General features: G+C 43.4%; 1 protein-coding gene across 1 annotated transcript in view; it reads right to left on the bottom strand.

The window, feature by feature from the left end:
• Positions 1-294: 294 nt before the first annotated feature.
• The window catches only part of MDGA2 (MAM domain containing glycosylphosphatidylinositol anchor 2), a 547,529-nt gene continuing 529,756 nt past the window's right edge, over positions 295-18,067 (bottom strand). The window contains exons 16-17 of the mRNA XM_075282612.1: positions 3,113-3,218; positions 295-2,239 (exon numbers count right to left, since the gene is read on the bottom strand). Of these exons, the coding sequence (XP_075138713.1) occupies positions 2,145-2,239; positions 3,113-3,218 (201 nt within the window). The 3' untranslated portion in view covers positions 295-2,144. The remainder of the gene's footprint in view (positions 2,240-3,112; positions 3,219-18,067) is intronic.

The raw sequence follows: 18,067 nt of genomic DNA, 5'->3' as shown, positions 1-18,067 counted from the left end.
TCTCTTCCAATAGTGCATATCTACTACTAAATATGCCCCATATTTTTACATGGTCTGAACACTCTATGTAGATATGTTAAACCTTTATCTTTAATATTCTGTTACCTTGACATCATTTGAGTCATTCCTTCTACATATAAACCATAATAACAATGTAAAAAATAAAAACGTAATAAAAAAAATCAATAATGTTTAATATGAAAAACATAAAAATGAATGCTATTTTTATACCCCAATTTTTTTATCTGAAATATAGATACTTGATACTGTGAGAAATAACCAATAGACGACTTCTCATACCTTACCTGGAAAGAGGCTTTATTGAACATAGCTGAAAAATTTAGTTTTTTTTTTTTTTGTTCAGTTGAATTACTGAATCAGCACAAACATTTCTACAATTTTTGAAATGAAATAAAATAATAAAATAATTCTGGTTATTATTCGCTATATTTTCTTGTGCTTCAGGTTTTTTTTTTAAATCAATTCCGGCAAAGTTAAATATATATATTTTTTTATTTATAGCCCAATTGCTTGCATAACATTTTTGTAACCATCATGTGTTTTAAAGAACATAAAAGAATATTTTTGTAGATAAAAGTATTTTCTTTAAATGAAGTTAAACTTTAAGATAATTTAAAGAAACCAAAAAAAATATCTTCAAATGTTCATAGCCAACGTTATAAGGGACATATACAATGCATTGAAAAAGTGGCTGGTTAAGGTATGGTATTTAATCAGGTAGCTCAGTCATTTTTTACAGTTTTATGTAAAAGTGTATTTTCTTTTTTTCTTTTTTTTTTTTTTTCAAACTTGCCAAAATAATAAAATACTATGTCACAATCTGCACAAAGTCTGATTGGCGGGCAGAGGCATCGGACCCTCGAAAATTTTTGTATTTAAATTTAAATGAAGACTAATAATTCAGACCCAGAATTTCTTTTGGGTCATTCGAGCTGCAGTCTTAGATACTCAGAACGTTTTCCTCTTAAGATCAGACTGATTTCATTTCAAATGTAGATAAGAGTATGAAAATCTTTTTTTCCCATTTAAAAAAAAAATATATCGAAAGTCCTTGGACAACTTTTCAAACCACCTTATTTGTAGTTAGAAGAAAAGTCGATCTTTCCAATTTTTGCAGATCAAGGTATAAGATATTGTCAAATGGGTAATAAGCGAGAAGGCCATGGCTGTTTTTGAAAAAAAAATAAAATCCAAAAACAATACATATATGTATATATATATGTATGTGTGTCAAAGGAGCTTATGCAGCAACTTAAGTCCATGTAAATTTGTAGCAATTTTTCTATATCTGGCCTGCGTTCTATATTCATGAATTGCAGTTTGCTTAAAAAAAACACAGTTTTTCCTTTTTTAGTATTTTTTCCATTTCCATAAACCACTCACAGCAGTGCAAGCTTGTTTAGCTAACTTTTTTCAGGCTTGTTAATTGAAGGCACTTGGTTTCCTGGCATTTTATAAAAGGTGGTGGTTTGGTTCCTTTATTACAGCTGATGATGGGCCTGGTGGCGACTTTGTGTCCATAAGCAAGCAAAGTCCCCAAAGCTGGAAAAAGCTTGTAAGACTATGCTGCTCTTCCTTGAAGACATCTACATGCAAAAAAGATACGGCATACCTTTCATTAGCAAAGCTGTGTGAAAATATGGAGCGCATGGTCTACAGAGGTCTCGTTTTAGATGGTGGCAGCCAAGGCAAGAGGGCTTACTGATACTTGTTCCATACTGAAAACCTTTTTGAATGGAAAATTAATGCCAGATCTTCGTGTACCCTGTTAACTGTGAGGTTTAGGTTGGCAGGCCATTAGGTGTCCATGGTAACAAGCAAACTCTATTCATTTGAAAGAAAACCAGCCATGATGTTGTGCTTTGACAAGGATTCTCGTAATTCCTTCTTTTAAGAGAATATTCAGATTATTCTTGAAAGCCACAGAAACACTGTAAAGTCTCTCCTTTATTTCACATCTCAAGTATACTTGTAATAACAATTTATATCCCATGTTCCAGTAATTCCCAGTGCCCTAGTGGAGGAATCTTTGGTAGATTGTTTTTGTTCAGTTGTCCATTTACAAAGACTCTTTCTTCGTACCAGTGCCTAGTGAATCTTTTGTAGCCTCTGCCAGGATATGGTCACCTTTGATGACTTAAAAAAGAAAGGGAAAGGAAAACTGGATACAACCATATATGCAATATAGTCCCAGACACTTTGACTCCAGAAGGCGGCGCTGGAAGATAAAGAAAGAAAAAAGTTAAAAATCACTGAAGATAGTCAACAAAGTCCGAGAACAACAGATAGTACAAGGGCAAGTACATGAAGACAACTTAAAGGGGCCCTTCAAAATTTGTATGGATCTAAGAAGACCTTTTTGCTATGCTAGATGTTGGGAAATAAAAAGATTTCAAATATATCTAGAGCTCTGCAAAAAGTAGGAGCTGCGTCTATTAAGACATCATGCAAAAAACTATGGCAGTCAGTCATGGCATGGTCCGTAATAAAATAGGCCATATCATAATTGGTTGCTACAATATTGTGATGGAAAAAATGATAAAGATAAGGAAAAGGTGCCACAATGATAAGCCAATGACATGATGTATAAAAATTGGGTCCCCCAGTGATCAGCTCTAGTCTATGGGGGAACCTGGCAGCATTTGTTTTATTTCCCTGCAGTGCCAACACTGAAATGAAGCAATGTCCAGTGTCATGTATGGAGGGGTCAGAAAAACTAGGGAGAGTAACTGACTCTTTGTAGCTGTTCTTTTCACTCTAAGGGTTCATTCACACAGAGTTTTGTGGTGCTGTTTTTGCCACAATAAAGAATCAGTGCTGCAAAACAGAATCCCATTGAGTTCAATGTGTACCAGGCGTAAAACGGAACCCATTGAACTCAATAGGATTCTGTTTTACAGTGCTGATTCTTTACATGAGTTATTGTGGCAATAACAGCACCACAAAACTCTGTGTGAATGCACCCTAATAGCTAAGAACCCTGGACGAGAGACGACGCTCTCTTAATTCAGAATTCCCAACTAGAGTTTTTAATTTTTTTTCCTAACCTCACATGTTTTAAATAATAATTTTGTACAAAAGCGATACATACAAGTAACTGGCTGATCCACCCTCGTACATTCTCCCTCTATGATTGATACATCATCTATGGCGATGTCACCTTCAATACCAGGACCTCGAACACCTTCAAAAATGATCTGTGTTGGGAAAAGTTTTACAGTATTATAAACAATGTAGATATATTGGATTTAACAATTGTATGTAACATAGATAAATAGGAACACAGATACTTAGGTATACATGTATAGATAGATCGATAGATAGATAGATCGATAGGAGATAGAAATAGATAGATAGATAGATAGATAGATAGATAGATAGATAGATAGATAGATAGGAGATAGATAGATAAGATAGGAGATAGAAATAGATAGATAGATAGATAGATAGATAGATAAGATAGATAGATAGATAGATAGATAGATAGATAGATAGATAGATAGATAGATAGATAGTAGAGATGAGCGAACACTAAAATGTTCGAGGTTCGAAATTCGATTCGAACAGCGCTCAATGTTCGTGTGTTTGAACGGGTTTCGAACCCCATTATAGTCTATGGGGAACAGATACTCGTTAAGGGGGAAACCCAAATCCGTGTCTGGAGGGTCACCAAGTCCACTATGACACCCCAGGAAATGATGCCAACACCTCTGGAATGACACTGGGACAGCAGGGGAAGCATGTCTGGGGGCATCTAACACACCAAAGACCCTCTATTACCCCAACATCACAGCCTAACAACTACACACTTTACACACTCAATACCACCTCTCTGACAGTAGGAAAACACCTTGAAACATGTGTATTTGGCACTTGCAGTGAGGAGAGCTTGTCACCAGCAGTGAATTTGGCCCTTGTAGTAAGTTGAGGTTGGCACCAACATTTGTTTTGAAAATCAGGGTGGATTGAGCCTCTAACCAGCAGAGTTTGGGCAAATTCATGGTGGAGGGAGCCTCTAAAAACCCCAGTTTGGACCAATTCATGGTGGAGGGAGCCTCTAAAACCCCCAGTTTGGACCAATTCATGGTGGAGGGAGCCTCTAAAAACCCCAGTTTGGACCAATTCATGATGGAGGGAGCCTCTAAACAGCCCAGTTTGGGCAAATTCATGGTGGAGGGAGCCTTTAAAAACCCCCAGTTTGGACCAATTCATGGTGGAGGGAGCCTCTAAAAACCCCAGTTTGGACCAATTCATGGTGGAGGGAGCCTCTAAACAGCCCAGTTTGGGCAAATTCATGGTGGAGGGAGCCTCTAAACAGCCCAGTTTGGGCAAATTCATGGTGGAGGGAGCCTCTAAAAACCCCAGTTTGGACCAATTCATGGTGGAGGGAGCCTCTAAAAACCCCAGTTTGGACCAATGCATGGTGGAGGGAGCCTCTAAAAACCCCAGTTTGGACCAATTCATGGTGGAGGGAGCCTCTAAACAGCCCAGTTTGGGCAAATTCATGGTGGAGGGAGCCTCTAACCAGCCCAGTTTGGACCAATTCATGGTGGAGGGAGCCTCTAAAAACCCCAGTTTGGACCAATTCATGGTGGAGGGAGCCTCTAAACAGCCCAGTTTGGACCAATTCATGGTGGAGGGAGCCTCTAAAAACCCCAGTTTGGACCAATTCATGGTGGAGGGAGCCTCTAAACAGCCCAGTTTGGACCAATTCATTGTGGAGGGAGCCTCTAACCAGCAGAGTTGGTGGAAATCAGGGTGGAGGGAGCCTCTAACCAGCAGAGTTGTGGGAAAGCAGGGTGGAGGGAGCCTCTAACCAGCAGAGTTGGTGGAAATCAGGGTGGAGGGAGCCTCTAACCAGCAGAGTTGTGGGAAAGCAGGGTGGAGGGAGCCTCTAACCAGCAGAGTTGTGGGAAAGCAGGGTGGAGGGAGCCTCTAACCAGCAGAGTTGGTGGAAATCAGGGTGGAGGGAGCCTCTAACCAGCAGAGTTGGGGGAAATCATGTTGGAGGGAGCCTAGTATTAGCAGAATTGTGCAACGCTTATGGTGGATGAGTATGAGGATGCGGAGGAATTGGAGAGGTTGAGTACAGACATGGAGTTTCATGTTGGGGTGCTTTACACAGGTGGGCACAAAAATGAAGGCTCTATCCAGTGGTGGTTCATTTTTATCAAAGTGAGCCGGTCGGCACTCTCAGCTGACAGACGGGTGCGCTTGTCAGTGATGATGCCACCGGCTGCACTGAACACCCTCTCAGATAGGACGCTGGCGGCAGGACAGGACAGCACCTCCAAGGCATATAGGGCAAGTTCAAGCCACAGGTCCAACTTCGACACCCAATACGTGTAGGGCGCAGAGGGGTCGGAGAGGACAGGGCTGTGGTCGGAAAGGTATTCCCGCAACATGCGCCTATACTTCTCACACCTGGTGACACTAGGACCCTCCGTGGCGGCACTTTGGCGAGGGGGTGCCATCAAGGTGTCCCAGACCTTAGACAGTGTGCCCCTCGTTTGTGTGGACCGGTGAGAACTTGGTTGCCTACTGGAGGAACTGCCCTCCCTGCCGCCAACGTCACATGCTGGAAACATCTCCATCATATTCTGCACCAATTGCCTGTGGCAAGCATTGATGCGATTGGCCCTCCCCTCTACCGGAATAAAAGATGAGATGTTGTTTTTATACCGGGGGTCAAGGATAGCAAAGATCCAGTACTGGTTGTCCTCCATGATTTTGACAATACGCTTGTCAGTTGTAAAGCACCCCAACATGAACTCAGCCATGTCTGCCACAGTGTTAGTTGGCATGACTCCTCTGGCCCCACCGGAAAGTTCAATCTCCATTTCCTCCTCATCCTCCATGTCTACCCATCCGCGCTGCAACAATGGGACGATTCGAAGTTGCCCGGAAGCCTCCTGTATCACCATCACATCATCGGACAACTCTTCTTCCTCCTCCTCCTCCTCCTCCTCCTCCTCCATTAAACGCAGTGAAGCGGACAGATGTGTGGACCTACTCTCCAGCTGTGACGGATCGGATGCTATCCCTAACTCCTCTGTGTGATCTGAGTTATCCCTGATGTCAATCAGGGATTCTCTCAGAACACACAAGAGTGGGATTGTAAGGCTCACCATCGCATCCTCAGAGCTCACCCTCCTTGTGGACTCCTCAAAGACCCGTAGGATGTCACAAAGGTCTCTCATCCATGGCCACTCATGGATGTGAAACTGAGGCAGCTGACTTTGTGGCACCCTAGGGTTTTGTAGCTGGTATTCCATCAAAGGTCTCTGCTGCTCAACCACTCTATTCAACATCTGAAACGTTGAGTTCCAGCACAAAAGCCGGTGTTGTGGCACATGCAGGCGTTGCTGGAGAGATTTTAAGCTAGCAGCGGCTACTGTCGACTTGCGAAAGTGGGCGCACATGCGCCGCACTTTCACCAGTAGCTCTGGAACATTGGGGTAGCTCTTTAGGAAACGTTGCACCACTAGGTTGAAGACGTGGGCCAGGCATGGAACATGTTGGAGTCCGGCAAGCTCCAGAGCTGCTACCAGGTTCCGGCCGTTATCACAAACGACCATGCCTGGGCCCAGGTGCAGCGGCTCAAACCATATTGCCGTCTCATCGAGGAGGGCATCCCTCACCTCGGAGGCAGTGTGCTGTCTGTCCCCCAAGCTGATCAGCTTCAGCACAGCCTGCTGACGTCTACCAACGCCAGTGCTGCAACGTTTCCAACTCGTAGCTGGGGTCAATCTAACAGCGGAGGCGGTGGCAGAGGAGGAGGCGGTGGCGGAGGAGGAGGCGGTAGAGGAGGAGGAGGAGGGGGGTGTTCTTCTCGTGTCCCTGCCAGGAATGTTAGGCGGGGAGACGAGGTACACCGGGCCAGTTTGGGAAGCAGTCCCAGCCTCAACTACATTCACCCAGTGTGCCGTCAGTGAAATGTAGCGTCCCTGTCCGCATGCACTTGTCCACGCGTCGGTGGTCAAGTGGACCTTTGTACAAAGCGCGGAACTAAGGGCCCGCCTGATGTTGAGTGACATGTGCTGGTGCAAGGCGGGGACGGCACACCGGGAGAAGTAGTGACGGCTAGGGATGGCATAGCGAGGTGCCGCAGTTGTCATCAGGTCCAGGAAGGCGGGAGTTTCAACAAGCCGGAACGCCAACATCTCCTGGGCCAGCAGTTTAGCGATGTTGGCGTTCAAGGCTTGCGCGTGTGGGTGGTTAACAGTGTATTTCTGCCGCCGCTCCAATGTCTGAGAGATGGTGGGTTGTTGTAAAGAAGCGCCTGATGGTGCCTTTGATGGTGCAGGAGAAGGAGATAAGACAGGAACAGGGGAGGATGAGGGAGAAGTCAACAAAGTGGCGGAGGCAGATGAAGTGGTGTCCTGGCTCGTCCTCTGGAGTGCATCTCCAGCAAAGTCAGCAGTGGCAGTGGCAGAGGCAGAGGCAGTGGCAGAGGCAGTGGCAGTGGCGTGAACGGCAGGCGGCCTTTGTCCTGCCGTTGCTGCCTGCCACTGATTCCAGTGCTTGGATTCCAAATGACGGCGCATTGAAGTGGTGGACAGGTTGCTCTTCTCAGAGCCCCTAATCAATTTCGAGAGGCAAATTGTGCAGACAACACTATATCTGTCCTCGGCGCATTCCTTGAAAAAAACTCCACACCTTCGAGAAACGTGCCCTCGAGGTGGGAGTTTTTCGGGGCTGGGTACGAACTGGAACATCTTGGGAGATTCCGGGTGTGGCCTGGCTTCGCCTAAGCTGCTGACCTCTGCCTCTGCCTCTAGCTACCCTTTTTGGTGCTGCACCTGCCTCAACATCCACACTACTTTCCCCGCTTGACATCCCCCCTGTCCAGGTCGGGTCAGTGTCCTCATCATCCACCACTTCCTCTTCCAACTCCTGTCTCATCTCCTCCTCCCGCACAATGCGCCGGTCAACTGGATGCCCTGACGGCAACTGCGTCACATCATCGTCGATGAGGGTGGGTTGCTGGTCATCCACCACCAAATCGAACGGAGATGGAGGAGACTCTAGTGTTTGAGCATCTGGACACAGATCCTCCTCTGTTAGGTTCGTGGAATCGTGACGTGGAGAGGCAGGTTGAGGGACAATGAAAGGAGCGGAGAACAGCTCTGGGGAGCAGGGACAGTTGGGGTTATTGTTCTGTGAAGCTTGGGAATTTTGGGAGGAAGGAGGACAAGACTGTTGGGTAATAGGAGGAGAGGAGGCAGAGTCTGACTGGCTGCTGGACAATGTGCTGTAAGCGTTCTCTGACAGCCATTGCAAGACCTGTTCCTGGTTCTCGGGCCTACTAAGGTTTGTACCCTGCAGTTTAGTTAATGTGGCAAGCAACCCTGGCACTGTGGAGTGGCGCAATGCTTGCTGCCCCACAGGAGTAGGCACGGGACGCCCTGAGGCTTCACTGCTACCTTGCTCCCCAGAACCATTCCCCCGACCTCGCCCACAGCCTCGTCCACGTCCCTTTCTGGGAGCCTTGCGCATTTTGAATTCCCAGTTAGAAATTGGCACTATATACCAGTAGCAAAAATTGTAGGTGCACGTAACCCCAATATATTCTTTGAATTACCAGTCAGAAACTGGCACTATATGGCAGTAGCAAGAAATGAGGGTATTTGTAACCACAATATATTCTTTGAATTCCCAGTCAGACAATGGCACTATATACCAGTAGCAAGAAATGAGGGTATTTATAACCCCAATATATTCTTTGAATTACCAGTCAGAAACTGGCACTATATGGCAGTAGCAAGAAATGAGGGTATTTATAACCCCAATATATTCTTTGAATTCCCAGTCAGACAATGGCACTATATACCAGTAGCAAGAAATGAGGGTATTTGTAACCCCAATATATTCTTTGAATTCCCAGTCAGACAATGGCACTATATACCAGTAGCAAGAAATGAGGGTATTTATAACCCCAATATATTCTTTGAATTCCCAGTCAGACAATGGCACTATATACCAGTAGCAAGAAATGAGGGTATTTATAACCCCAATATATTCTTTGAATTCCCAGTCAGACAATGGCACTATATACCAGTAGCAAGAAATGAGGGTATTTATAACCCCAATATATTCTTTGAATTCCCAGTCAGAAACTGGCACTATATGGCAGTAGCAAGAAATGAGGGTATTTATAACCCCAATATATTCTTTGAATTCCCAGTCAGACAATGGCACTATATACCAGTAGCAAAAATTGTGGGTGCACGTAACCCCAATATATTCTTTGAATTACCAGTCAGACAATGGCACTATATGGCAGTAGCAAGAAATGAGGGTATTTATAACCCCAATATATTCTTTGAATTCCCAGTCAGACAATGGCACTATATACCAGTAGCAAGAAATGAGGGTATTTATAACCCCAATATATTCTTTGAATTCCCAGTCAGACAATGGCACTATATACCAGTAGCAAGAAATGAGGGTATTTGTAACCCCAATATATTCTTTGAATTCCCAGTCAGACAATGGCACTATATACCAGTAGCAAGAAATGAGGGTATTTATAACCCCAATATATTCTTTGAATTACCAGTCAGAAACTGGCACTATATGGCAGTAGCAAGAAATGAGGGTATTTGTAACCCCAATATATTCTTTGAATTCCCAGTCAGACAATGGCACTATATACCAGTAGCAAGAAATGAGGGTATTTATAACCCCAATATATTCTTTGAATTCCCAGTCAGACAATGGCACTATATACCAGTAGCAAGAAATGAGGGTATTTATAACCCCAATATATTCTTTGAATTCCCAGTCAGACAATGGCACTATATACCAGTAGCAAGAAATGAGGGTATTTATAACCCCAATATATTCTTTGAATTCCCAGTCAGAAACTGGCACTATATGGCAGTAGCAAGAAATGAGGGTATTTATAACCCCAATATATTCTTTGAATTCCCAGTCAGACAATGGCACTATATACCAGTAGCAAAAATTGTGGGTGCACGTAACCCCAATATATTCTTTGAATTACCAGTCAGACAATGGCACTATATGGCAGTAGCAAGAAATGAGGGTATTTATAACCCCAATATATTCTTTGAATTACCAGTCAGAAACTGGCACTATATGGCAGTAGCAAGAAATGAGGGTATTTATAACCCCAATATATTCTTTGAATTCCCAGTCAGACAATGGCACTATATACCAGTAGCAAGAAATGAGGGTATTTGTAACCCCAATATATTCTTTGAATTCCCAGTCAGACAATGGCACTATATACCAGTAGCAAAAATTGTGGGTGCACGTAACCCCAATATATTCTTTGAATTACCAGTCAGAAACTGGCACTATATGGCAGTAGCAAGAAATGAGGGTATTTGTAACCCCAATATATTCTTTGAATTCCCAGTCAGACAATGGCACTATATACCAGTAGCAAGAAATGAGGGTATTTGTAACCCCAATATATTCTTTGAATTCCCAGTCAGACAATGGCACTATATACCAGTAGCAAGAAATGAGGGTATTTATAACCCCAATATATTCTTTGAATTCCCAGTCAGAAACTGGCACTATATGGCAGTAGCAAGAAATGAGGGTATTTATAACCCCAATATATTCTTTGAATTCCCAGTCAGACAATGGCACTATATACCAGTAGCAAGAAATGAGGGTATTTGTAACCCCAATATATTCTTTGAATTCCCAGTCAGACAATGGCACTATATACCAGTAGCAAAAATTGTGGGTGCACGTAACCCCAATATATTCTTTGAATTCCCAGTCAGACAATGGCACTATATGGCAGTAGCAAAAATAGTGGGTGTATATAGCCCCAATTCTATTGCTAGGGGACTTGCAGGGTATTTCTGGGGTGAAGGTGGGGGGGCACACCGTTGGAACGGGTATCGGGGGTATATATCGGGTATACGGGAATACACTGACAGTGTATTCCATTCAGGATCCTGGGAAAGCTGGGTTGCGGCGATTGAGCCCGTCAGTGCCACGTTACACTGACAAGCTTCTCCCTGGAATTTAGCTCTTACAAGAGCTGTTGGTTGTCTTCTCCTTCCTATCCTAGCCTGTCCCTGCCTACCCAGAATCTAAGCCCTAGCTAACTGGACGGAAACCTCAGTCCCCGGTGAATTGCAAGCTCAGAATGACGCGAAGCTGGGCGTCGCTGTTCTTTTAAATTAGAGGTCACATGTTTTCGGCAGCCAATGGGTTTTGCCTACTTTTTTCAACGTCACCGGTGTCGTAGTTCCTGTCCCACCTACCCTGCGCTGTTATTGGAGCAAAAAAGGCGCCAGGGAAGGTGGGAGGGGAATCGAGTAATGGCGCACTTTACCACGCGGTGTTCGATTCGATTCGAACATGCCGAACAGCCTTATATCCGATCGAACATGAGTTCGATAGAACACTGTTCGCTCATCTCTAATAGATAGATAGATAGATAGATAGATAGATAGATAGATAGATAGATAGATAGATAGATAGAAAGAAATAGATAGATAGATAGATAGATAGATAGATAGATAGATAGATAGGAGATAGATAGATAGATAGATAGATAGATAGATAGATAGATAGATAGCTTATTAGAAGTAGATAAATAGATAGATAGCTTATTAGAGATAGATAAATGGATAGATAGATAGATAGATAGATAGATAGGAGATAGCTAGATAGATAGATAGATCTACATATGATTATTTCTGCTCAAAGACTCAAATAGTTAAAACAGAGAAAACTTTCTTCGAAACCATTTGAAAAAACACATATCCATTATATATAACCATTATGTCTGACATACTATCATTGTTGCTTGTCGTAGTAGAATTTCCCGTAAAGGTTCATACTTGATGGAGCCCTGTTTTATGTTGAGGAGCATCACACATCCATATATTTATTGCTGAAATGTCCATTGAAAGGAGCTCAGAATATTACAAATTTGTAAGAGAGCCCTATAAAGCTGTCGCTCCTAGTGCTGAGCATTGTCACAATGCCAAAATTGCAATTTGGCATGCACAGGGAACAACCTGTTCCATTCACATATTTAATAGTATTTTAAACCATTTTAACATTGTGCCTTTTATATTTCACAACTGCTTAAAATTATTCTGAGCAGTAGATTTGCCAATAACCCTTCTAGACACATTACAAGTCTTGTATTGTGCTATTAAAGATTTGGTTTACGGTGTGAATCTAGTGGTAACTGCAGCATTTTGGTTTAATAAGATATTGATGTTTGGAAATTTGTTGATGGATGTATATACCTCAGCTTGTAATGTTTTGTCATGGGCATATAGAAGTGGTGTCCTCCTTGTCAAATGAAGACCATCAGCAGGCAGCTTAAGAAGTGATAATTGGTCTCCGCAACTCGCTGCAGATGTATTAGGATGTATGATATTTGTCAATAGATTTATTTCATTCTTTATTTCATTACGTTTTCTTCTAATGTTTTGCCCTGGTTATATTGAGACAGTGATCAAAAATAGGTTTCTCGTCAGGTGGCAAACTAGCCTATATTAATGGCTCTCTACTGGTAACTGCACAGAATGTGATAAAAACCACAATGTATGGAGACTGGAGTTAGGTGGAAAATTTACTTAAAAGTGGATATATTATAATAATATCTTAAATGGAACATTCATGGTATTCATGTTGAATAGGAAGCTATGTATCAGGAATCAGTAACAATGACATGTCAGGGGCAGCAGTTGCACTCTGGTACCTATGGAGGTTCGGGTACTCATCTGCCACATGTGAAGATATCTGTAATATAAATGGCACATAGTAGGTATGGGGCCAAGAACAAGTCAACGGAGTTCAATGGATCCAAGGCAAAACAATGCAAAGCTGCTTTAAATATAAGATAACTGTGCAGCTGAATCAGGCTCCCTGTGGCACATCACATGATCTAAAGATCAGCACTACCTGTAAGGTAAGGAAAAAGTGGTAGCGAAGGACCTGTGATGATGTGTGACCAGTGCATCAGGGGGTGTAATGGGTAAGTGATGATGAAGGACTTGTAATGATGATGTCACATGAGAGTATGAAGCTCAGCAGTGGAGAGGAGAAGTGATGGTGAAGGATCTGTGATGATGTGTGACCAGTGCATTAGGGGGTGTAATGGTGAAGGACTTGTAATGATGATGATGATGATGTCACATGAGAGTATGAAGCTCAGCAGTAGAGAGGAGAAGTGGTGGTGAAGGATCTGTGATGATGTGTGACCAGTGCATCAGGGGGTGTAATGGGTAAGTGATGATGAAGGACTTGCAATGATGATGTCACATGAGAGTATGAAGCTCAGCAGTGGAGAGGAGAAGTGGTGGTGAAGGATCTGTGATGATGTGTGACCAGTGCATTAGGGGGTGTAATGGTGAAGGACTTGTAATGATGATGATGATGATGTCACATGAGTGTATGAAGCTCAGCAGTGGAGAGGAGAAGTGCTAGCTGAAGGACGTGTGATGATCATATGCCATTTGTGGGATGTCCTGTGCTGTTTGCTTTGTATGGAGAAGAAAGAAGAGAATTAATGGATTTGTTTTCCCTTAACAGGTTAACAGATACATGAGAGCTGGTCGCCAGTGAAATACTATTTTATTTCTCTCCTTTTATCCACTCCCTATAAGATACTTTGATAGCTTATAACGCAGCCACGCTGGAAGCTGCACTCCTCAGTTCTGTAATATCTCACCAAGGGTCTTCTGACTACACAATAAAAGTCTGGTCAAACTGACTCTTGTAGTTCTCTTATTATACACCTCCCCCCCCTTACACTCCAATTATATTTGTAAGACAGACTGGAGATGTTCTTATACTATTATTTACTTTTACCCTCTTATCAGTATTATGATTTTTTACAGCATCTCTCGAGTGTATTAAGCTCTGTTCAGATCAGTTCTGTGAGTTCCTTTTTTTGCCCCATTTCTTTCTTATAGGAACAGAGCAACAAAAATGTGTACTTTATTGTTCAATATCTGGAGACATAAGTATTATGTTGTTCTTTAGCTGCTGAGGTGTGTTATGATGTTAGGTAGCTGTAGAAGTATGTATTATGATATTCTGTATCCAGAGAGGTGTATACTATGATATTCTGTATCCAGAGAGGGGTGTATTATGATATTAAGTAACTGTAGATGTTTTGTATTATAATATTGAGTATCCAGAGAGGTGTGTATTATGATGTTCTACAACAGTTAAAGGGATCTAGAGATGAGCGAACAGTGTTCTATCGAACTCATGTTCGATCGGATATTAGGCTGTTCGGCATGTTCGAATCGAATCGAACACCGCGTGGTAAAGTGCGCCATTACTCGATTCCCCTCCCACCTTCCCTGGCGCCTTTTTTGCTCCAATAACAGCGCAGGGTAGGTGGGACAGGAACTACGACACCGGTGACGTTGAGAAAAGTAGGCAAAACCCATTGGCTGCCGAAAACATGTGACCTCTAATTTAAAAGAACAGCGCCGCCCAGCTTCGCGTCATTCTGAGCTTGCAATTCACCGAGGACGGAGGTTTCCGTCCAGCTAGCTAGGGCTTAGATTCTGGGTAGGCAGGGACAGACTAGGATAGGAAGGAGAAGACAACCAACAGCTCTTGTAAGAGCTAAATTCCAGGGAGAAGCTTGTCAGTGTAACGTGGCACTGACGGGCTCAATCGCCGCAACCCAGCTTTCCCAGGATCCTGAATGGAATACACTGTCAGTGTATTCCCGTATACCCGATATATACCCCCGATACCCGTTCCAACGGTGTGCCCCCCCACCTTCACCCCAGAAATACCCTGCAAGTCCCCTAGCAATAGAATTGGGGCTATATACACCCACTATTTTTGCTACTGCCATATAGTGCCATTGTCTGACTGGGAATTCAAAGAATATATTGGGGTTACAAATACCCTAATTTCTTGCTACTGCCATATAGTGCCAGTTTCTGACTGGTAATTCAAAGAATATATTGGGGTTATAAATACCCTCATTTCTTGCTACTGGTATATAGTGCCATTGTCTGACTGGGAATTCAAAGAATATATTGGGGTTACGTGCACCCACAATTTTTACTACTGGTATACAGTGCCAGTTTCTGACTGGGAATTCAAAGAATATATTGGGGTTACAAATACCCTCATTTCTTGCTACTGCCATATAGTGCCAGTTTCTGACTGGTAATTCAAAGAATATATTGGGGTTACGTGCACCCACAATTTTTACTACTGGTATACAGTGCCATTGTCTGACTGGGAATTCAAAGAATATATTGGAGTTATAAATACCCTCATTTCTTGCTACTGCCATATAGTGCCAGTTTCTGACTGGGAATTCAAAGAATATATTGGGGTTACGTGCACCCACAATTTTTACTACTGGTATACAGTGCCATTGTCTGACTGGGAATTCAAAGAATATATTGGGGTTATAAATACCCTCATTTCTTGCTACTGGTATATAGTGCCATTGTCTGACTGGGAATTCAAAGAATATATTGGGGTTACGTGCACCCACAATTTTTACTACTGGTATACAGTGCCAGTTTCTGACTGGGAATTCAAAGAATATATTGGGGTTACAAATACCCTCATTTCTTGCTACTGCCATATAGTGCCAGTTTCTGACTGGTAATTCAAAGAATATATTGGGGTTACGTGCACCCACAATTTTTACTACTGGTATACAGTGCCATTGTCTGACTGGGAATTCAAAGAATATATTGGGGTTATAAATACCCTCATTTCTTGCTACTGCCATATAGTGCCAGTTTCTGACTGGGAATTCAAAGAATATATTGGGGTTACGTGCACCCACAATTTTTACTACTGGTATACAGTGCCATTGTCTGACTGGGAATTCAAAGAATATATTGGGGTTATAAATACCCTCATTTCTTGCTACTGCCATATAGTGCCAGTTTCTGACTGGGAATTCAAAGAATATATTGGGGTTACGTGCACCCACAATTTTTACTACTGGTATACAGTGCCATTGTCTGACTGGGAATTCAAAGAATATATTGGGGTTATAAATACCCTCATTTCTTGCTACTGGTATATAGTGCCAGTTTCTGACTGGTAATTCAAAGAATATATTGGGGTTACGTGCACCCACAATTTTTACTACTGGTATACAGTTCCAGTTTCTGACTGGGAATTCAAAGAATATATTGGGGTTACAAATACCCTCATTTCTTGCTACTGCCATATAGTGCCAGTTTCTGACTGGTAATTCAAAGAATATATTGGGGTTACGTGCACCCACAATTTTTACTACTGGTATACAGTGCCAGTTTCTGACTGGGAATTCAAAGAATATATTGGGGTTACAAATACCCTCATTTCTTGCTACTGCCATATAGTGCCAGTTTCTGACTGGTAATTCAAAGAATATATTGGGGTTATAAATACCCTCATTTCTTGCTACTGGTATATAGTGCCATTGTCTGACTGGGAATTCAAAGAATATATTGGGGTTACGTGCACCCACAATTTTTACTACTGGTATTCAGTGCCAGTTTCTGACTGGGAATTCAAAGAATATATTGGGGTTACAAATACCCTCATTTCTTGCTACTGCCATATAGTGCCAGTTTCTGACTGGTAATTCAAAGAATATATTGGGGTTTACTTGCACCCACAATTTTTACTACTGGTATACAGTGCCATTGTCTGACTGGGAATTCAAAGAATATACTGGGGTTATAAATACCCTCATTTCTTGCTACTGCCATATAGTGCCAGTTTCTGACTGGTAAGTCAAAGAATATATTGGGGTTATAAATACCCTCATTTCTTGCTACTGGTATATAGTGCCATTGTCTGACTGGGAATTCAAAGAATATATTGGGGTTACGTGCACCCACAATTTTTGCTACTGGTATATAGTGCCAATTTCTAACTGGGAATTCAAAATGCGCAAGGCTCCCGGAAAGGGACGTGGACGAGGCCGTGGGCGAGGTCGGGGGAATGGTTCTGGGGAGCAAGGTAGCAGTGAAGCCACAGGGCGTCCCGTGCCTACTCCTGTGGGGCAGCAAGCATTGCGCCACTCCACAGTGCCAGGGTTGCTTGCCACATTAACTAAACTGCAGGGTACAAACCTTAGTAGGCCCGAGAACCAGGAACAGGTCTTGCAATGGCTGTCAGAGAACGCTTACAGCACATTGTCCAGCAGCCAGTCAGACTCTGCCTCCTCTCCTCCTATTACCCAACAGTCTTGTCCTCCTTCCTCCCAAAATTCCCAAGCTTCACAGAACAATAACCCCAACTGTCCCTGCTCCCCAGAGCTGTTCTCCGCTCCTTTCATTGTCCCTCAACCTGCCTCTCCACGTCACGATTCCACGAACCTAACAGAGGAGCATCTGTGTCCAGATGCTCAAACACTAGAGTCTCCTCCATCTCCGTTCGATTTGGTGGTGGATGACCAGCAACCCACCCTCATTGACGATGATGTGACGCAGTTGCCGTCAGGGCATCCAGTTGACCGGCGCATTGTGCGGGAGGAGGAGATGAGACAGGAGTTGGAAGAGGAAGTGGTGGATGATGAGGACACTGACCCGACCTGGACAGGGGGGATGTCAAGCGGGGAAAGTAGTGTGGATGTTGAGGCAAGTGCAGCACCAAAAAGGGTAGCTAGAGGCAGAGGCAGAGGTCAGCAGCTTAGGCGAAGCCAGGCCACACCCGGAATCTCCCAAGATGTTCCAGTTCGTACCCAGCCCCGAAAAACTCCCACCTCGAGGGCACGTTTCTCGAAGGTGTGGAGTTTTTTCAAGGAATGCGCCGAGGACAGATATAGTGTTGTCTGCACAATTTGCCTCTCGAAATTGATTAGGGGCTCTGAGAAGAGCAACCTGTCCACCACTTCAATGCGCCGTCATTTGGAATCCAAGCACTGGAATCAGTGGCAGGCAGCAACGGCAGGACAAAGGCCGCCTGCCGTTCACGCCACTGCCACTGCCTCTGCCACTGCCTCTGCCTCTGCCACTGCCACTGCTGACTGTGCTGGCGATGCACTCCAGAGGACGAGCCAGGACACCACTTCATCTGCCTCTGCCACTTTGTTGACTTCTCC

This window comes from Leptodactylus fuscus, chromosome 7, assembly GCF_031893055.1.
Source record: "Leptodactylus fuscus isolate aLepFus1 chromosome 7, aLepFus1.hap2, whole genome shotgun sequence".
Lineage (NCBI taxonomy): Eukaryota > Metazoa > Chordata > Amphibia > Anura > Leptodactylidae > Leptodactylus > Leptodactylus fuscus.
Note: the sequence above shows the minus strand (reverse complement) of the source record. Positions and strands in the feature narration are given on the sequence as shown.